At 40.9% G+C, this 22977-nt stretch overlaps 1 protein-coding gene across 4 annotated transcripts in view; it reads right to left on the bottom strand.

Moving 5' to 3' along the window:
- MYOF (myoferlin) overlaps window positions 1-22977 on the bottom strand; it is a 155128-nt gene that overhangs the window by 67533 nt on the left and 64618 nt on the right. For 2 of the 4 annotated variants that reach the window (XM_067709978.1, XM_067709980.1), the window contains exons 14-20: window positions 22158-22226; window positions 22013-22056; window positions 19192-19274; window positions 17030-17068; window positions 14839-14963; window positions 13637-13753; window positions 520-697 (exon numbers count right to left, since the gene is read on the bottom strand). In XM_067709978.1, the coding sequence (XP_067566079.1) occupies window positions 520-697; window positions 13637-13753; window positions 14839-14963; window positions 17030-17068; window positions 19192-19274; window positions 22013-22056; window positions 22158-22226 (655 nt within the window). The remainder of the gene's footprint in view (window positions 1-519; window positions 698-13636; window positions 13754-14838; window positions 14964-17029; window positions 17069-19191; window positions 19275-22012; window positions 22057-22157; window positions 22227-22977) is intronic. The other 2 variants (XM_067709979.1, XM_067709981.1) reach the window with 1 other exon arrangement.

Below are 22977 nucleotides of genomic sequence, written 5' to 3'. Positions count from 1 at the left end.
AAAAGCAGGGACTGTTTCTCATTTATCTTTGTTCAAATACAGCTATTTAATCCTCATGGCAACTCTGGAGAAGATGAAGAAACTGAGGGTTAGAATGAAGTGATATGGCTACGGTCATAGTGCTGGGAAGTAACTGAGCCAAGACCAGAAGCTTGATTTTCCATCCACTCCAACTACTCAATCTAAGTGATTTGGGGCCTGGCAGGGCAGAAGCTGCTTGGGGGAAGGCTCAGTGTTCAGCTAGTTGCCCTCTTGTGACTTTACAAACACAGCAAGTGTTAAAGTTGGGCATGGGAGGGGGCATTGGAGTACAGCCAAGGGTCTGCAGCTTCTAGGGTCTGACCATTCTTGAAGGTGCCTGAACTCCAGCCACCTCTCCTCCCCATTCAGCCTTTCCCGTTCCACTAAGCATATGCTGGGGATAATGGCTGCCAGAGGGAGAATACACTGCATGCTTCTCGTCCTGTGGTGTACCCGCTGTAAATGTGTACAGGAGAGAACGGCCAGTGTCAGTCTTACCATCAAACACGGCACGGCTGTATTGAGTGCTTGATGCCAAAGGCTTACAGGTCGTGTCAAACTTGTTGCCATAGTTCCCAATGCTGACTTCAAACTGAATGGCCTCGCCAACGTCTTGCAACATGGTGGCCGAATGGAACACAGCAGACAGGCTGTACTTCCGCCTTCGCTGATATTTCTACAAAGTATGAGCAGACATAAGGCTCAGAGAAACTCCTTTTGCTCTTGTTTACATGTGGAATTCTAGTAGTTGTAATTCTAACCGTAATAATTAGTGTTGAGTTAAATGCCAGTGGAGAATGTTCTTGGATCTAGCAGTTCCCCCTGTACTCAAACAAGTGGGCAAAGACAGAAGTACCAGGATGTTCATTGCAGAGTTGATTGAAATAGAGAAAAAAATGAAAACAATACAAATGTTTAACAACAGGCCACTGGTTAAGCAAATTATTTTACATCCATAAAACGGAATGAAAGTTCATAAAAAGGCTTAGGTAGATTCATATGTACAAACATGGAAAAAAGGTATATTTGTAACTGAACCCATTAAATATATATTTTAATACTGGCATATGCACAAAGAAAGTCTGGAAGAATATAAATCAAATTGTTAACAGAAGTTATGTTGGGGAAGGTAGAGAGATTATGGCTAACTTTACTGTCTAACTTATACATTTCTAGCAGTTTGAATTGTTTTAAGTATTAATTTTCTAATCAGAAACAATTAAGACTTTTAGGACTTCCCTGGTGGTGCAGTGGTTAAGAACCCGCCTGCCAGTGTAGGGGACACGGGTTCGAGCCCTGGTCAGAGAAGATCCCATATGCCGTGGAGCAACTAAGCCTGAGTGCCACAACTACTGAGCCTGCACTCTAGAGCCTGTGAGCCACAACTACCGAGCCCACGCGCCACAACTACTGAAGCCCATGCGCCTAGAGCCCGTGCTCCGCAACAAGAGAAGCCACCACAAAGAGAAGCCCGTGCACCGCAACGAAGAGTAGCCCCTGCTTGCCACAACTAGCGAAGAGCCCACGCGCAGCAACGAAGACCCAACGCAGCCAAAAATAAATAAATTTATTAAGGAAAAAAATGACTTTTACTGTCGGAGTCTCTTCAGCAAGTGGTGTTGGGAAAGCTGGACAGCCACATGTAAATCAATGAAGTTAGAACACATCCTCACACCATACACAAAAATAAACTCAAAATGGCTTAAAGACTTAAATATAAGAAATGACACCATAACACTTCTAGAAAAGAACATATGCAAAACATCCTCTGACATAAATCCTAGCAACATTTTCTTAGGTCAGTCTCCCAAGGCAATAGAAATAAAAGCAAAAATAAACAAATGAGAACTAATTAAACTTACAAGCTTACAGCAAAGGAAACCATAAACAAAACAAAAAGACAACCTATAGACTGGGAGAAAATATCTGCAAGTAATGCAACTGACAAGGGCTTAATTTCCAAACTATACAAACAGTTCATACAACTCAATAACAAAAAAAAAGCGAACAACCCAATCAAAAAATGGGCAGAAGACCTAAATAGACATTTCTCCAAAGAAGACATACAGATGGCCAATAGGCACATGAAAAGATGCTCAAATTGCTAATTATCAGAGAAATGCAAATCAAAACTACCATGACATATCACCTCACACTGGTCAAAATGGCTATCATTAAAAACTCTACAAATAGTAAATGCCAAAGAGGGTATAGAGAAAAGGGAACCCTCCTACACTGTTGGAGGGAATGTAAATTGGTACGCCCATTATGGAAAACAGTATGGAGATTCCTCAAAAAACTAAAAAAAAGAGTTGCCATATGATCCAGCAATCCCACTCTGTCATATATCCGGAGAAAACTCTAATTCAAAACGATACACGCACACCAATGTTCACAGCAGCACCGTTTACAACAGCCAAGACGTGAGCAACCTAAGTGTCCATCAACGGATGAATGGATAAAGATGTGGTACATATATACACCATAGCCATAAAATACTACTACTCAGCCATAAAAAAGAATGAAATAACGCCATTTGCAGCAACATGGATGCAACTAGAGATTAGCATACTAAGTGAAGCAAGTCAAAAAGAGAAAGACAAATATCATATAACACTTATATGTGGCATCTAAAATATGATACAAATGAACTTATTTACAAAGCAGAAACAGACTCACAGACATAGAAAACAAACTTATGGTTACCAAAGGGGAAAGGGGAGGGGGGATAAGTTAGGAGTTTAAGATAAGCATATACAAACTACTATATACAAAATAGATAAACAACAAGGTCCTACTGTATAGCACAGGGAACTATATTCAATATCCTATAATAAACCATAATGGAAAAGAATAAGAAAAAAATATGTGTATGTATAACTGAATCACTTTGCTGTTCACCAGAAACTAACACAACACTGTAAATGAACTATATTTCAATTGGAAAAAGAAAAAAAAGACTTTTACTGTCAGATTTAAAAATAAATGAAATTAGGTACACTTATTTTTCTGAAATAGAGATCAAACATTGTTCCTTTCTTTTTAAAATTTATTTTGTATTTTTAAAGTTTTTTATTGACGTATAATTAACTTACAATATTTTAGTAGTTTCCAGTGTACAACCTAGTGATTTGATATTTTTATACCTTACAAAATGATCTAATTACCATAAAGTTATTACAATATTATTGACTGTATTCCCTATGCTGTCCATTACATCCCTGTGACATTTATTTTATAACTGGAAATTTGTAGCTCTTAATCTCCTTCACCTTTTCACCCATCCCCCCACACCCCTCCCCTCTGGCAACCACCAGTTTGTTCTCTGTATCTGTGAGTCTGTTTCTGTTTTGTTATGTTTGTTCACTTGTTTTGTTTTTTAGATTCTACATGTAAGTGGAAGTGCTCTTTTTATAGAGTACAGCCAGAAGGAAGACAAGGAGATTATTTGACTGGCTGCAGCTTAAGTGGTGGCATTATTTGGGAAAGTTCACTTGGCTATTTGTGATTTGTTGTCCTTTGCTTTTGATTTCTTAATCTTGAGATATTGCCAGGCCTAGGTTTTGGTTGCTTACGTAGGCTGCCAAGACTTTAGAGCCACCACCATCTAATGGTCTCCTTGTTTAATTAACAGTGTGTATACACTACATTTTTGTTCATCCATTCAAAAAATCAGTGGATTCATGGTTGCTTCCACATTTTGGCTACTGTGAATGGTGCTGCTATGATCGTGACTGTACAGATATCCATTTGAGTCCCTGCTTTAAATTCTTTTGGGTATATACCCAGCAGTGAATTGCTGGATCATATGGTAGTTCTATTTTAAACTTCCTGAGGACCATTTTAAGAACATCTGACAGTGACTGCAGTTTGCTGTCTTAAAGCAGCGGTCCCCAACCTTTTTGGTACCAGGGATCGGTTTTGTGGAAGACAATTTTTCCATGGACGGGGCGGGAGGGGGACACGGATGGTTCAGGTGGTAATGTGAGCAATGGGGAGCAGCAGATGAAGCTTTGCTCACCTGCTGCTCACCTCCTGCTGTGCGGCCCGGTACTGGTCCGTGGCCCGGGGGTTGGGGACCCCTGTCTCAAAGAACCTTGGGGAGAGAGATCAAGATGGTGGAGGAGTAGGACATGAAGCTCACTGCCTCCCACAAATGCATCAGAAATACATCTACATATGGAACAATTTTAACAGAATATCTACTGAATGCTGGCAGAAGACCTTAGACCTCTGAAAGGGCAAGAAAATCTCCATGTAACCAGGTAGGACCAAAAAAAAAAAGAAAAAAAATGAAAGTGAGAAAGGAATTGGGATGGGACCTGCACCCTTGGCAGGGAGCTGTGAAAGAGGCAATGTTCCTGCACCCTGGGAAGTCCCCTCACCAGTGAAGAGATCAGCTGGGACAGAGGAGGAGCTTTGGAGCCTCAGAGGGGAATGCAGCAACTGGTTTGCAGCAGCTAGAATGGAGAGAGACCTGCACAGGCGGTCAGTGCCATCACTCTGCACTCCCTAGCCTAAGATCCCTAAAACAGAGATTAAAATAACAATAGAAAAAAATCAATAAAACCAAGAGCTGATTCTTTGAAAGGGTAAACAAGATTGATACACCTCCGGCCAGGCTCACCAAGAAGAAAAGAGAGAGAACTCAAAATAAGAAATGGAAAAGGAGACATAACAACCAATACTGCAGAAATACAAAAAACCGTAAGGGAATACTATGAACAATTATATGCCAACAAATTCAACAACCCAGAAGAAATGGACAAGTTTCTAGAAACATACAGCCCACCAAAACTGTATCAAGAAGAAATAGATAATTTGAACAGATCACTAGAGGTGAAATAGAATCTGTAATTTAAAAATAACTCCCTACAAAGTGTGAAGTCCCTGTGAAGTCCAAGAGGGCTTCACAGGTGAATTCTACCAAACATACAAAGAAGAACTTATACCAATCCTTCTCAAACTCTTCCAAAAAACTGAAGAGGAGAGGATACCCCCAAAGACATTCTATGAAGCCAACACCACCCTGACACCAAAACCAGACAAAGATACCACCAAAAAAGAAAATTACAGGCCAATATCTTTGATGCATATAGATGCAAAAATTCTCAACAATGTATTAGCAAACCAAATCCAACAACACATAAAAAAGATCAAACACCACAACCAAGTGGGATTCATCCCAAGTTCACATGGATGGTTCAACATATGCAAATCAATCAATGTGATATACCACATAAACAAAAGAAAAGACGAAAACCACATGATCATCTCAATAGATGCAGAAAAAGCATTTGACAAAATTCAACATCCATTCACGACAAAAAAAACTCTTGCCAAAGTGGGTATAGAGGGAACATCTCTCACCATAATAAAAGCTATTTATGACAAACCCACAGCCAATATAATACTCAACAGTGAAATGCTGAAAGCCTTCCCACTAAAATCTGGAACAAGACAAGGATGCCCACTCTCACCTCTTCTATTCAACATAGTATTTGAAGTCCTAGCCATAGCAATCAGATAAGAAAAAGAAATAAAAGGTATCCAAATTGGAAGGGAAGAGGTAAAATTGTTATTATATGCAGATGACATTATTCTATATATAGACAACCCTAAGGACTCCACACAAAAACTAACAGAACTGACAAACAAATTCAGCAAGGTAGCAGGATATAAGATTAACATACAGAAATCGGTTGCATTTTTTTACACTGATAATGACATCTCAGAAAGGGAATGTAAAAAACAATACTTTTCAAAATCGCACCCCCCAAAATAAAATGCTTAAGAATAAACCTGACCAAGGAGATGAAAGACTTATATGCTGAGAACTATTAAACATTAATAGGGACTTCCCTGGTGGTGCAGTGGTTAAGAATCCACCTGCCAACTCAGGGGACATGGGTTCAAGCCCGGGTCCAGGAAGATCTCACATGCCGCGGAACAATTAAGCCCGTGTGCCACAACTACTGAGCCTGCACTCTAGAGCCTGTGAGCCACAGCTACTGAGCACACATGCCACAACTACTGAAGCCCACACTCCTAGAGCCTGTGCTCCACAACAAGAGAAGCCACCGCAATGAGAAGCTCGTGCACCACACGAAGAGTAGCCCCTGCTTGTTGCAACTAGAGAAAGCCCGCATGCATCAACGAAGACCCAACACAGCCAAAAATAAATAAAAAATAATTTATTTAAAAAAACCCAACATTAATAAAGGAAATTGAAGATGATGCAAAGAAATGGAAAGATATCCCATGCTGTTGGGTTGGAAGAATTAATATTGTTAAAGTGTCCATACTATGCAAAGCAACCTACAGATTTAACGCAATCCCTATCAAATTACCCAGGACACTTTTCACAGAACTAGAATAATCATAAAATTTATATGGAACCATAGAAGACTCAGAATTGCCAAAGCAATCCTGAAGAAAAAGAACAAAGCAGGAGGCATAACCCTCCCAGACTTCAGACAATACTACAAAGCTACAGTAATCAAAACAGCATGGTATTGGCACAAAAACAGACATGGATCAATGGAACAGAATAGAGAGCCCAGAAGCGTGGTTAGTACTGCACGCTTCCATTGCAAGGGGCATGGGTTTGATCCCTGGTCAGGGAACTAAGATCCTGCAAGCCACACAGCATGGGCAAAAGAAAAAGAGCAGATCCTAGACAAAACATTCTCTGACATAAATCATACCAATGTTTTCTTAGGTCAGTCTCCCAAGGCAATAGAAATAAAAATGAAAATAAACAAATGGGACCTAATCAAAGCTTTACTAGCTTTTGCACACCAAAGGAAACCATAAAAAAAAAAGAAAAAAAGAAAGAAAGAAAAAAGAAAAGACAACCTACAGAATGGGAGAAAAATATCTGTAAATGATGCAATTGACAAGGGCCTAATTTACAAAATATACAAACAGCTCATACAACTCAACAAAAAAGCAAACAACCCAATCAAAAAATGGGCAGAAGACCCAAATAGACATTTCCAAAGAAGAAATACAAATGGCCAATAGGCACATGAAAAGATGCTCAAATTTGCTAATTATCAGAGAAATGCAAATCAAAACTACAATGAAGTACCACCTCACACTGGTCAGAATGGCCATCATTAAAAACTCTACAAATAGGGCTTCCCTGGTGGCACAGTGGTTGAGAATCCGCCTGCCGATGCAGGGGACACGGGTTCGTGCCCCGGTCCGGGAAGATCCCACATGCCGCGGAGCGGATAGGCCCGTGAGCCATGGCCACTGAGCCTGCGCGTCCGGAGCCTGTGCTCCACAACAGGAGAGGCCAAAGCAGTGAGAGGCCCGCGTACCGCAAAAAAAAAAAAAAAAAAAACTCTACAAATAATAAATGCTGGAGAGGATGTGGAGAAAAGGGAACCCTCCTACACTGTTGGTGAGAAAGTAAGTTGGTAGAGGCACTATGGAAAACAGTATAGAGGTTCCTCAGAAAACTAAAAATAGAATTGCCATATGATCCAGCAATCCCACTGCTGGGCATATATTCAGACAAAACTCTAATCCAAAAAGATACATGCTCCCCTATGTTCATAGCAGCACTAATCACAATAGCCAAGACATGGAAACAACCTAAATGTCCATCAACAAATGAATGGATAAAGAAGATGTGGTACGTATATACAAAGGAATACTACTCAGCCATAAAAAAGAACGAAATAATGCCATTTGCAACAACATGGATGCAACTAGAGATTATCATACTAAGTGAAGTCAGAAAAAGAAAGACAAATACGATATGATATCACTTATATGCGGAATGTAAAATATGACACAAATGAACCTATCTACGAAACAGAAACAGACTCATGGACATAGAGAACAGACGTGGTTGCCAAGGGGTAGGGGGTTGGGAGATGAAGGAGTGGGAGATTGGGTTTAGCAGATATAAACTATTATGTATGGAATGGATAAATGACATAAATATATGTCCTACTGTATAGCACAGAGAACTATATTCAGTATCCTATGATAAACCATAATGGAAAAGAATATTAAAATGAATATATATATACATAACTGAATCACTTTGCTGTACAGCAAAAATTAACACAACACTGTAAATCAACTATACTTCAATAAAAAAAAATACCTTGGGATATCCCACTATTACAAAATCTCCATTTTAGTTAAAGAAATTTTTGACATAGTACAATTGAAACCTCCCATAGGATTTCATTAGAAACACCTAAGTGTCAATCTTTTTTTGAAAGACTTTCTAAAATACTGATTTGCAACCTTAGCTGCAAATTGGATCACCCAAAGAGCTTTTATATATATATATATATTTATATATATTTATATTTATATCTGGGCCCCATCTTCCGGAGATTCTGCCTGGGCATTTCAATTTGAAAAACTTCCCTACCTTAGTCTGCTGTCACTTTGGTAGAGAGGGGCTTGAGTGACTTTTGTCACTTGTCAGGAGTCCCCTTAACTACCCACAACTAAGCCCCCTGAACTATCCATGGTTCAGAAATGCTGTGGAAATTTGAGGTTTGGTTTAAATTACTGCATGAAAATTACAAAGTAGGAAGTTATTTGTATTAATCAGACCTTATATATACAGCGTAACTTCTTTGTAAACCATCTAGGATGATATCAGAGAAGGGAAGGAGCAAAAATATGAAACGTAATTTGGGGCCTAAGTCAGGGCCCAGAAAATACGAACAGTATTTAAGCCAGAGCTGCCTGTTACTGCAGAAAAGAACGAAGGCACGTCAAGAGGTGCTGCAGAAAGGCGGGGATACTGCCTCTGGCCGGGCTGGCTCTGCCCTGCACACCTCCACACGGCCAGGGTTCCATTAGATCTCCCTGGATTTCCCCACGCAGAACTCACAGTCACCCGCAGAAGCCCTGACAGGACCCTCACCCTGGAGGGTCTGAGCTCTAAGATAATAAGTGGTGTTTCTGGCCAGCACAACTCCTAACAGAGTGGGCTCACACTGTGGGCAAGCCACCCAAGATGGAGCAGCTCCCTGGACCACTTTGTAGGTCAAAATCCATGGGGCGCCCCTACCATCTGCTCACCTGCCCCAGAGCCCCATGAGCCTGGCGTAACAGTGAAGCTGAGAATTCTGCCCTTCCCCAGCCCTTTCCTACTTCCCCTGTGCCCTCAAGCACAAAGAGGTGGCGAGAAGTAACTTAGCAACACTGTTTAGAGCACTCTGCAGCCTCAGCTCCCACCCCCCACCCCCAACTTAGTAGCCTTGGGGCAAAACCGCCTACAACAGGGAAAGTTGAAGAATATAAATTATAGTCTACTGAACTATAATTCAACCCATCCACTGATGGATGTTTCTTTAACTTTGCAGGGCCTTGGGGCTCTCTTTCTGATCCTCAGTGACCAGTGCAAGGTGTAGGTGTAGGTGGTATAAGGGAGAGTTTCAGAAGTATCGATAAATTTGGGGAAGGGGTGAGTTTTGTCAAGCAGAATACTGATAAGAGGTAGCAAGTAAAAGCTTATAAAAGTGGCCGTGGGCCCAGGAGGCAGGGACATTAAGGGTCAATGACAAGGAAACTGTGCCAAGGAAAACTGCCCAACTTGCCACCTTTGGTCTAAAGGAGCTGATGGATGAAGCTCAATGTGTTGTTTCAAGCAATATTTATTGACACTTAACGTGGGCCAGACCAATGGGAGCTCTAAGCCTGGGGTTGCAACAGCTGATCTTCTTCTACCTGCCTGATTCCTTAGCAAAGCACCCAGGCTGAACCCTGCTGTATCTCTCACGGGGGTCTCTTAACCAAGCCCATCTGGAGCACCAGGTTGACTTCTGCTCTAGGGACATGGGGGAGCTTTGGGCTCTTTGGCAACTGAGTAGGAAAAACTCACTCTTCCTCCTGTGTGTCTCCTTTACTCTCACACTACGATCACACTGTCAATACTTCTGACGCCAGATGTGGGGAGGATATTCCCACACTGAGCAATTCTGCCACACCAGCTAGGTATCCTACAATTTAACTCAATGTTGACACTGTCCACCTGGAGATAATATCAGATCCCACAGGTTAAGGGCTCAGTCCCACAAAACTGCCCTACCCACTTCACCTGCCCTTTTGACCCATTAGCCATAAATTGGAGGTTCCCACAATCCCCTCTTCAGGTTAGATTAATTTGCTAGAGCAGCTCATAAAACTCAGGAAAACAGTTTACTTACTGTTTATGGGTTAATATAAAAGGATATGATAAAGGATGCAGATGAACATCCAGATGGAAGAGATGCATAGGGCAAGGTTTGTGGGAAGAGGCGCAGAGCTTCCACGCTCTCTCCACACACACCACTCTCCCAGTACTTCCATGAGTTCACCAACCCGGAAGCTCCCTGAAACCCATACCTTGGGGATTCTATGAGGCTTTTATCATGTAGGCATGATCAACCATTAACCCAATTTCCAGCCCCTCTCTGAAGAACAATGGGGGTTTGGGCTGAAAGTTCTAGCTTCTAACCATGGCTTGGTGACCTGCCCCCATCCCGGAGTCCACCAAGTTACCTCATTAGAACAAAAGACTTTCTTATCACCCAGGAAAGCTAAGGGACTTAGGAGCTCTGTGTCAGGAACCAGGGTCAAAGACCAAATATTAGAACAAAAGACGCTCATAAGTGCTCTTATCACTTAGGAAATTACAGGGGTTTTAGGAGCTCTGTGCCAGGAACCAGAGACAGAAATATATATTTTATTATTTCACAAGGACCAAGTTGCCCTTTTGTCGAAGCCTCTTCAACTTTACCAGAAAGTTTCATTACTTGCATATGACCGGGTCACGGGATCTTTTTAAGTTGGGCAAGGGTCATGATCACCTTCTAGACTGGCCACTCTCACGAAATCCTCTCAGCAGCTGCACAAATCCGCTCATCTCACTCTCTTCCTGGACTCCTGGTTGCTTGAACTGTGGGTTTACCCTCGGCATCTCAGCTCCTTTCCTGCTTTTTAATTTTGTTGGGGTTTTGGTTTATATAATTCATTTCTGTTTTTATTACATTTGTGACACAAACCATTCTGGGTTTAATTATTTGGAGCAAAGAAAACTAATTCAGTTTTGTATTTCAGTTTTAAAAAGCTATTCTTTCATATTGTTGACATATACCGTGGGCAGTAAATATCATTGGTTCTTTGTTTCTGTATCTTGCTTTTATTTTAATTAACTTTACGACATAAGCTTCTTTACCTGTATGTGTTTAATTATTTGGAGTAAAGAAAACTAATTTGGTTTTGCATTCTAGTAGCTAAAGAGCTTTTCCTTTACACTTTGCTGGGCTTCTTCCTTTCCCTTCCCCTTCTCCACTCTATTATTAATGTTTAGAGCAAAGAGAAGGGTCGTGGACTTAAATTGTGTTCTGGTGATGGAACAAGGAGGCAATGCGATTGCTGAGAAACCACAACATTTCTGCCTAACCGCAATTCCAACTGAATCTTCAAGAGCCATCAGTAACTACTCAAGGCCAGAACGACCCATGCGTTTCCATGGAGGCCTTTGGGTGGTTTCTAGCCCTTCTCTGGCATGATCCTGGCAGTAAATAGTACATAAGCTACTCCACCTCTCCCCCTACCTGCTCCTCTTTTCCCTTTTTCTTAACTTGTCCTTAAGATCTATTATGATTCCTGGACTTCAGAGGTGATGGTGCTGTGGAGTGGATAGACTCAGGCCAGGACCCTGCTGACTGGACGAACCTGTTGCTTTTGACTCAGTGTCTCTTTAACAAGTAAAAAACAAACCAATATTCATTTACACTACATGATCCCACAACATGAACCCTTCTTGGAATGCAGGGTAAGTAAGGGGAGGGCAGCAGCCTGAGGAAGCCTTTTGGGCAGGGGAGAGGGGTAGGATGGGGTGGGGGAACCTGCAAGGAGAGGCCATAGGCAGGGGGGCATCAGTTAGCTGGCAAACAATTCAGATTTCTGGAACATGTAAGGACCAACCCAGGATTCTTAGAAATAGCTGGAGAAGAGGTGGTATGTATGTGTCTATATATAAAATAAGGGAGTATTATTCAGCCACAAGAAAGAAGGAAATCCTCTATTTGCCCGACAACACGGATGGACCTGAAGGGCATTATGCTAAGTGAGATAAGTCAGACTGAGAAAGATAAATACTGTGTTATATCACATACATGTGGAATCTAAAAAAGCTGAATTCATAGAAGCAGAAAGTAGAATGGTCATTACTAGGGGTTGGGGGAATTGAGGAGATGCTGGTCAAAGGGTACAGACTTGCAGTTAGAAGATGAGTAAGTTCTGGAAATCTAATGCACATCACTGTGGTCACAGTCCATAATACTGTATCATATATCAATACTTTAAAGTTGCTAAGAGACTAGATCTTAAAAGTTCTCACCACGCAACGTGATAGTTCTGTGACATGACAGAAGTGTTAGCTAACAGTAGGGTGGTACTCATACTGCAATATATAAATGCACCAGATCCACACACTGTACACCTTAAATTTACACAATGTTATATGTCACATGTCAATTTTTTTAAAGTTCAAAAGTAAACTAGCATGATTTATCAAAAAGAAAAAACAACAGTCATAATAATGGTATAGGATGTGCCAGAAACAATTCAGTGAGCAGCAGAGACGAGGTTAATTTAATGTCGGGCTATCCATCACACACAACACACGCTAACGAATCTACTGCAGATGTCAATTAACTGACAAGGGAAAAAATTAAGCACTTAACTGTTTCATGATAAGAATATTCTTTTTTTTGTATTTATTGCCTTGAATTAATTATACTGACATTTGAATTTACTAGGAAAACACTACATCTGTGGCTCTTTGCCATAAGAATCATGGATGTTATGCATAAGTTGTCTCCATAGTGGGGAAAGAGCTGATTTTAAAAAAAGAAAAAGAAACAAGGACCCACTGTATAGCACAGGGAACTATACTCAGTATTTTGTAATAACCTATGAGGGAAAAGAATCCAAAAAAGAATATATATATATGTGTATGTATATATATATAACTGAATAACTGTGCTGTACACCTGAAAACTAGCATGACATTGTAAATCAACCATACTTCAATAAAAATTTAAAAAAATAAATAAAGAACAAGAAATAGTTGGTAAGGTGAACTCGGAAGACTTCCTGTCTTCGAGGAGGAGTGGCGTCTCAGAGCTGCTGTAACGTGGGCATTAATATAAACACGTCCTCACATGCTGGGAAGCCTGAGACAAGGCAATTACTTCTGAAAATGGAAGTGACTAGTGGTGGCTGCTATATCATTTGGAACGGCTCTTGTGGCCTCCTCCCCACGACACACCCAAGCCCAGTTAGCAAACAGGCCATTCAATTTGGGGGTATCACTGCTCTTGCTGGTTTTCAGTAGGGTAGTAACATCTCAAAGATAAAGCAAGTCTCATCACCCCCATAGGCCTGTGGTAGATAGACCAAGAGGGTGTGGAGTGGCACTTGCTATGACTCCCGTCTCTCCACCTCTGCCACAGCCGACCCTTCAGTCCTTCGATGCCCCCTTCAGGCCTGCTGGCTCAGGCAGGCCAGCACTAACCATCCCACCTCCAACCCTCTGTAACACCCTTTCCATACCACACACAGTCCACACTCCAACATTTACCTCAACAACCAGCAGGTCATCATTTGAAATGGGCTCAAGTTTTTTATCTGGGGGTGTCTTTTCAAGTAAAGTGCTTAATTCAACCAAGATTCTGCCTCTGTAGGCTACTCCTTCCCCCTGAAAGGCAACAGCACAGGATTATTCTTCTAGGCACGAACAACAGTGAAAAGATCTGTCCCTCTATTTGGGCTCATCCAGCTACAACTTTAAGTTTCTCCTTCCCAAAATGAATCAGTCAGCGACTCTCTCAGCTGGTCTTTGGTATCTGAAAGAAGAGCCAACGACTTCAGGAAGGATCCCAAAGAGAGCCGGGGCCGAAAGGGATCTTAGTCACGGCTGGTGTCAGGGGCTTTCGAGTCATGCTCGGATCCACAAAGGGTTCCCAGATGCTGGGGTGGGAGTGGAAGGGGCTCGAAGTCTCCCTCACCCAACTTCAGCTCTGCATTTATCTGCATTAACTTTGCTCCTTTCCTCAGAAAAGGGAGGTTGCCATTGGCAACCAGGGCAAGTCTCAGAGTAGCCAGGAAATAAAAGAGGAAGATGTTCTGGGTGCGGCTGAGTGCATTAATTGTGGCTACTCCTCCCAATATACCAAGCAGTGTTGGCAACAGAACACTCTGGAGAGGAAGTGAAAGCTTCCACCTCCACCTCCACCCCCACCCCCACCCCCAGGGCTTTCTCTCTACCCTCACTCTTTTCGTGGGCTTTGGGAGCTAACTAACTGACAGTACTTGGGCTTCTAATGTGGTGGAACGACCACTTCCCATCCCTGGGCCTCCATGTCCTTGTCTATAAAATGAAGAGGTTGGATCGGATCAGGGATAGCAATGTCAAGCATGTCACCTCCAGTCTTTTGGCAAATTCCTAGAATATGGCATTGAATGGAATTCTGAGGTAGCACATTTGCTTTTTGGAAAGAGCCAACATTGATTACCGACATCTGCCTTAAGTCTAGGCTGGGGGAATGGCCATGCTATGCATCTGCAATTGCCACATTAGATGATCTCCAGGATCCTTTCCTATTCTTGCATTCTAGGACTTGAGGGGCATGAGACTTCCATCCTTCAACACTTGATCAGTCATCTGGTGGGTCTCTGGGGGTGGGGGGGTGTCCCCTAAATGAGACTTGATTAATAACCATTAGAAGAAGGAATCGCATTAATCGGTGCTCATTAATAACAAACCTTAATTGAAGAACTAACCTTTCCAGTATTTAGCTCATCATAGGGATCTGGGAATCCCGTGTACTCTCTGGGGCTTCCATAAAGGTTCAGATAACAAGGTCCAAACGTTGGAACAAAGCCCACCTCTGTTTCTCCTGTATTTGCTGAGAGATAACATCATCATTAGTATTTTAGGCTTTTAACACTCAATCGGTTGAAATAAATATTAGTTATTAGTTAGCTGGGTGAGACTGTTTTCCTCCATTTTGTGAGTTAGTTGTATTAGTGCAAATTGTAAACACTTGTGAGAACTGCCATATTTCCCTTATCTTATTGCTATAAAACATTAAATAAAAAACATTTTCGGGGGGAGTTCAGGTAAACTTATGTTATTCTTACAAAAAGATGATGCTATTCAAATGAAAGAATAAGAAGTTGATCTTCACATTTTTTGCAAGTTTATAATTGGCACTGTAGTAAACATGTCATTGGCAACTGGGGTAACGATTATAATTGTTTTGGGAAGTCATTTAAATGATGTATATCAGATTAATTTTATTTGTTCTCCAAAAACATCATTTAGTCTCAAGTAGTTAGTATAAATCTGGCAGATGATTTTTAAAATACAAGACATTTAAAATTTTTACATATAACAATGAACTGTCTGCCTACGGTTATGACCGTATGATATTCATAAGCAATGTGAAGTCTCCATTCATGACATTCTATCTCTGATGAGGGTCCAATATGCTCCGTATTTCTGCTACCTGGTCTTAGCAAGAGCTACTCCCCAACCCAAGAAGGGGCACTGCAGGCAATGTAAGCAAATAGCGTTGTCAAAGGGAGACTGCAGGTGAAGATGGGGATGTATAATAGGAGCTGCCACCAGCCATCTGAGTGGCTCCCATATGGAGGAGGGATGGACTTGCTTCCAAAAGCAGGGGAAGGACCGCTGTTGGGAGCTACAAGGAAGCCAGCTTTGGTTCACTCAAAGTAAGGAAGATCTTTCTATGAATTAGTGGTGTCAAACAATGGGACAGACTGCACTGGGGACAGAGGAAATGTTAAGGCCAAGACTTCAGCCTATCTTTCAGGATATGGTCAAAACGATTCCTTTATGGATGAGAAGTTGACCAGATGACGTCTATGGCCCTTTTCCAGCTCTGTGCTTAAAACTAAGGAGGAAAGATAAATGTGAAGTAGCAGGTGAGCAGAATGCCGATTAATAAACAGTTGAGCAAACCATATACACGTGTAGTTTGCAATCTTTTCCACCTTTCTGAGGCTCCTTTGCATTTTGAACTTCTATTATCATTTTATATTTTAATTTTTGACCCTTAAATAGCTGCTCATCTCTGTGACTACACTATAAATTCCTTTGGTAGGTGGGGTAAGATTCAAGCATGTTTTATTCTGACTCCCTAAGCACCCAGTCCTTGTTCTGTCTTGGAGTACTACAACATAAACATTTTTTGATTGGTTAAACAAATGAATGAAGGAGTGAAGTGTGACCAAATCTGCCAAGTTTGTTACAAACCTAAGGACTACTTAGTATTCACATAAAGTCTGATTATAAGATAATGAGATTGATTTTTAAAAACAAATGAGTCATTGTGCCAATAACATAAAGGCACATGATAAAACCTTAATTTTGCACAGTTTGCAAACTTTCTTACATGCAGTATCTCTTTTCCCTCTCACTACAACCTTGGGCGGTTAGCATGGCAGGGATTATCATGTTTATTTGAAAGAAAACAAATGTCTCTAAATCACAAAGTCTTCATCTATTAGGGTAACAACATCTGCCCTGACAGGGTTGTAAGGTCAAGTGTGAGAGCACTGAGCAAACTTGCAAAGAATGGCGAGTGCTGTGCAAACCCAAGGACATGTTATGATCCTGAATAGTTGGAAGATGAAGACCGTAAACAACAATAACAAAAAAGTGTTATACAATTATTTACAATGAAGCCAGGATGGTATGCATCTAGGTGAAAACACAGGCATGTAGCAAAGCCTGGTTAGCACATTTGTTTAAACTTAGCTTTGCAGGACAACCATACAATACTAATACAAAAATTGTTACTGTAGCAAAACTACTTTTAAGACAGCAAAACGTAAAAAAAAAAAAAAAAAAAAAAGCTAAAAGCTAAAGGCAATCAATTGATAAGTTCTTAATAAGATAATAGTAAACAGAAAGATCTAGAAGATAGCAAAATTACAAAGCATAAACCTGTATATGATGCAGCCCCAGATCCCGAAGATGAGAAATCTACGTAGTAAAAATATGGTTCGTTAAACAAGAGAAACACGGACTTTATAAAAGAGACAGTGAAAAAGTTAATCAAATCCAATGCTAGGTAAGTGGTTTAGCAACACCAGAAAAATCCCAAATCCAGACTCAAATCACATCACCCTTTTGTAACGTACACAAATGTCACTGGTTAAAAACAAAATGGCTCAAGACTTCTGTGGCACCTGGCAGCACCATCACGCATGAAATAACCCAATCTCGTCAGCCCCAAGGCAGTGAAGCATCAGAGAAGTAGCTTCCCACCATCAAAGGACGCCTGGGGAACTTACCAACATTTCATGATTTTAATAAAACACTTACTTGTCCTGTGTCTAATTTAGTTGGGACTAAGACCAGATAATCCAAGTTAATTTAGCCTAAGGCTGTGTGAGCAAAGGTTTATAGTTTAAGGTACATTCTCTGTTTCTTCCAGGGTGGGGAGGTTGGCGGCTGCCCATTGTTATTTTGAGACCCTGTTACGGACTGTCCGCAGGGCCTGCATGAGAGAAGGCATCAGAGACAGGGGCTGACACTCTTCGTAACTATTCATCTTCACTTGTGCTGGATGTTAACCACCATGTCACTAAGAAAAATGCTTATTCCACTATTTCTTGAATAATTATTTTTAGGTAATTATTTAATGACTTTCTGCTAAATTAAATGAATTTAAGTAATTTTTACCCTCCCTCCCATATAGTTATAGCATGATTTTAATTACTCCATTGGTTGCCTTTAACCAATAAATTTAATCTAGTCTTTAACCAATTTTTTATCTAACCAATGATTTAATCTAACCTTTATATCTGCATCCCTCACTTGATAAAAAGAGGCTAATAGCATGCCTACCCTTCCCTACCTCTCCCCTTCCTTTTTTCACTTCTAAGCTCTATCTTCTGTACTTTTACATTGTAAGAGGTGATGACATTCACGTTCTGTTTAGAGCCTTGACTACAGGTTTAACAAAAAATTTTTTAAACAATTAATAGTGTTCACATTATAACAACACATTATATTAAGTATTGTTCTCTGCAGAGAAAAGGAGAGTTGTAATTCCATTCCTTTGTACAGGTCCAGCAGCATGGTCCCCTATGCCACTTAGCAGAGAATGTTTAGATGGAATCTCTTTCTCACCTTCTATCATTTGCTTAAAATAATGCTACACCTGACTTTATATTTGGACTATTATCTTCTTGGTTCAGCTCTTTATTTTTCTTGGAATTTCTAATGCCTTTTTTTTTTCCTTCTTCTTGAGAGAGGAAATCTATATCTTCTTCATCAAATCTCTATGATGTTCCAGATTCTTGGTCATACTATCTATTGCTTGGCTTACAGAATCTTTTTAAAAACATATAAAGTCCTCTCTTAAACAAGATAAGGATGAGAGGACCCTTAGGTTTCCTAAAACAAAATTCTGTCTCAAATTCTCTCACTTTACTCAATGTGTTTAATCTACTGGTATTTACAAGAATTTTATTTTGGTAACAGACAATAAGCTGCTCGTATTATTAATGTGTTAACACTAAATTTTTTCTTACCGTCTTAATTTATCTCCTTCATTCCCTATTACAATTTCAGACCATAATGCCAAGTATAGGCAATTAGTTCTCAGTATGAAAAACAACAAAAGGTATATTGGTTATCAATGCTTGTTAGCATAAAAGGCATAAAAACAAAATGCACATTATCCGGAGTGGACAGTACATGGTTCAGTGCCATTTGACCTTGTTCCTGCCAAGGAAGTCAGTAAAGAAGGGAACATTATTTTATATTTGGGTGGACTGGTGTCAATGCCACTCTTAAAAACAAAAGGTACCCTCCGTATTGACGCTCAAAAATTTGTAAAGCAGGTACTGGGAAAGAGTTTTTGGATTGAAGCATGAAAGCAAAAATTTTTTTAACTCAGATAATTGAGAGTTACCTCAATTATTAATTACTAATCAATTGTTTTGCTGGCCACCATCAAAACATCACTGAAATGGTTCACTAGGCTCATCACATTTGGCTTCTCAGAAACCAAGTCCATTGCCAGGTGGCTACCCCAGTTCATTCCTTCTCCAGAAGTTCTCCGCCCTGTCTCGTTCCTGCTCTGCTGTGTGACTCACCTTCCACTTCCCCACCAGAGGCAGCAATTTTAGAGAGGTGCAGATATGTTGTCCCAATGACATCATTTTTGGTAATACGGTCCCTGTGTATAAAAGAACAGGTTAAGACCTCCACCTATGAAGACGTATCTTCGTTTCAACAATAATGAGAGAGAGCTGGAAAAGACGCTAGACCTCAGAAATCTTCCTGTCCAGTGGGCCTCAAGCTTTACCGTACTTTAAAACCACTTGGAAACCACCACCACTCCCCACCCCTGCATCCCATACCACCTCTCATCTCCTTGTCTCAAATTCTCTCACTTTACTCAGTAAAGTGAGGCTTTATTGATTCTTACTTTTGAGACCATTCTGATGCAAATGGTCCCCCAAGCACCCTCTGAGAAAGATTGATCTAGTCGGACAACTCATTTCAGTTATGGAAACTGAGATTTGTACAGAGGTCAAGGGATTTGCCTATGGCCACACTCAGTACCATCGTCATAAAGTGAATGGATCAGCTGCAGGCACGTAACATGATGAGGGTAATAAAAATCTCATTACAGGGGCTTCCCTGGTGGTGCAGTGGCTGGGGGTCCGCCTGCCGATGCAGGGGACACGGGTTTGTGCCCCGGTCTGGGAGGATCCCACGTGCCGCGGAGCGGCTGGGCCCGTGAGCCATGGCCGCTGGGCCTGCGCGTCCGGAGCCTGTGCTCCGCAGCGGGAGAGGCCGCAACAGTGAGAGGCCGGCGAACCAACCCCCCCCCCCAAAAAAAATCTCATTACATAGAATAAGTGCATGTACCTTATTTTATCATGTTCATACTGGCTACTATGACGGTTGAACAACGACAGTGGGCTATTTCTAAGGGTGCTTCATAGGGAAAAAAATTCCCTTTCAATTCAAACATTTCTTGAACATCTACTGTGTGATAGATGCTATTTTTCTAACTTTATTTGCTTGCCTATAACCTAAATCTTATCTATATGGTTGGGATAAGTTTGCCCACTACAAGTACCTACAACTGTGTATATTTCTGTGAGTATCTTAGAGAGCCTGTGAGCCTAACATGAAATGGTCTATAGCTGGGCACACAGTACATGTAACACACAAGGTTTATATTGATAACATCCTCTGTTTAATTCCTTCTCTTCTTTATTCCATCTAGTGTCACACCCACTCTAAAGTTTAGGACCCCATGGGGGGGAAGAAAGTTGCATTCAGTATTTTGAGGAAAGCTTATACTATATTATTATGTATATTATATGTTATATAAAATATTATACATTATAGAGTATAATATTAGGTTATAGAAAGCGACTAATTAAACACAGTATACAGGAGAAAAAATTATTTTTAGGTAGTAAGCCACCTGCGTGGGCCTTGCATCCTGTCTGTCTGTCCAGAAGAGTCTGGACTACATTTAAAGAATCCTTAGCTTTCCCTCAGTTGTGCAAATACCCTACAGGGTATGTAACCGAAGGTCTGGATCCAAGGATTCCCCCAGATAAACAGGGTCTCTCTGCACACCCTAGTCTACGATTGCTTTGGAGAGGGCAGACTAGGTCAGGGAAAAACCCCACCATTTGTTGTGACCATGGGCCACTCTGGGATGGCTCAGCTAGCAATCAGCCCACTGCAGAGTCTATAGGCCAGAGTGGTTACCTGATCTATGTAGGGTCCAAGCCCACACTCCTGACAGTTCCTGAGGCCCCTGGAGCACCTTCAGAGTGTCGACTAGGGGTCCCAAGTAACTTAAAATGAGCTCACGCTCATCGGAAGGGGCATTTTGGCCTCAGGCCTCTTCACAACCCTCAACGAACTGTGATGTAGTTACTGAATAAAGAAAGCCTTCTCCCCTCTTCCCAAAGTGCCTTGTTGCCATAGTGCCAAGAGGGTACGAACATGAAAGTCAAATACATTTAGCCAAAGGAAAAACTAGGGCCAGACAGGATAGGGACCCAACTGGGTCTCTAACTATCTGTGTGACTGTGGGTAAGTCACCTGACTTCTCTGAGCCTCAGAGTCTTTGTCTGTAAAATGAATTAATCATAGTCTCTATTCCATAGGGTTACTCTAAAGACTAAATGGAATAATGTAGGGAAGGCAAGAGGCACAGCACCTGGCACTTAGCGGTGCTCAAAACACAGCAGCTAACATCATAATAAACATTGATGATGATGATGATGATGATGATGATGATGATAATGATGATGATGATGGTGGTGGTGGTGGTGGTGGTGATAATGATGCCGGTGCCAATGATGATGCTATTTACCATTTCTACTCTCAGGGAGCTAAGGGCTGTCGATTGAATGCCTCATCCAACTAGAACATACCCAAGAATGGCCTCATTATGGCCAATAATTGCTAGGATGCTGGTCTAGTACAAAGTCCATCAAAAAAGTTCAATGAATTTTCTTTGCATTCAAACAGGGAGCTCTGTCTACTTTCCTTTCTAACAATAACAAAGAATAGCTCTCAGAATGTTTTGGTGATTCTTCCCAAGAAATAGTTTACTCCATTTCTGAAGTCTATTTTGGACAGCCTAATGGTATGTAAAGCCTTCATTTCTTATCTCGATTTCTTGTCTTATATTCAGATCATTTTTCCTTCCTTTTGTTTGTGAGCAGTTGAACCAAGATATCCAAAGCTTTTCTGTAACAGCCACTATTATTATTTTTAAAGAAAACACCCAATTCCAGGAGCAGTGTACCCCTTCCCTCTGAAAGAAAAAGCAAATGTCCCTAAAAATAAGAGTTAGACCATCTGAAGTAAATTTCTCAATATCCAAATATTTAATTCTTTAATTTTGAATTAGACAACAAGTCCTTTTTAACTCACCAGTCATATATTGTTAGTTTTATTTTTTCACACACTGAAGGAAACTGTTAAAGAGAAACAGAAAAAAAAAAAGTAGTTATTTCTCAACTTATTCAGTAACAATTAAAGTATTCTTACTTTTTTCTAAAAGAAAAGAAAGTCAAACCTTGATCTGAAGATTGACGACTTGATTCCACTCAGGGTTTGCATTTTTCTCAATTATATTTGTGCAAACCTGTAAAATTATCAAAACAAAACAGTAGGTATTCAAGTTTCTAATTTCGAAAAGTTTACAATATATGCATACTGGATTATGACTCTAGCAGTTTACTTATAAGTTATAGACTTGGTATCCTCGTTAAAGTTTATTTTTCTTGATAAAAATTTGGTAAATTATGACACGGGTTTAACATTGATCTTTGCTTCTTTTATGCACAAAAAGCTAATTTTCAATTGCCAGATTACTAACATTGGATTCGTGTAATGATGCAAGAGTTAACATTTAGTGAGCACTTGTTACATGCTGTCTAATAAGCATCTCTACACTAACACGTCCGAACAGATCTTCTGATCCTGCCCACCAGCCCTTCTCCCTGCTCCCCAAACTGGCTGCTCTTTCCACTGCTGTTCACAAGGGTGTTCAGGCTTGAACCAGAGTCAGCCACAACCCCTCTCTTCCCTTCACGTGCCTCATCCAATCCATTAGTAAATGCTGACACGCCTATTGTCATCCCATCTTCCCCTGGATGCCTGCGGCTGGTCCCCATCTGGATCCGCACTTCCTCTCCTGCCTCCTCACTTTCACGTCACTCCTCTGTAGCATCTTCCATCAGCTCCCCAGGTATACTTGCAGTCCTGATCCATATTCTGCCTGCCCCCCTCACCCCACCTCTTTGAGCTCATCTCAGTTTCGTCCCTTGCTCGCTCCACTCCAGTCATGTTGGCATTCTTTTGCTGCAAATGTGTATCCTCCTTGGGGCCTTTAC

The sequence above is a fragment of the Pseudorca crassidens genome, chromosome 16 (assembly GCF_039906515.1).
Source record: "Pseudorca crassidens isolate mPseCra1 chromosome 16, mPseCra1.hap1, whole genome shotgun sequence".
Classification (NCBI taxonomy): Eukaryota; Metazoa; Chordata; class Mammalia; order Artiodactyla; family Delphinidae; genus Pseudorca; species Pseudorca crassidens.
This window is presented reverse-complemented; position numbering and strand designations above follow the sequence as displayed.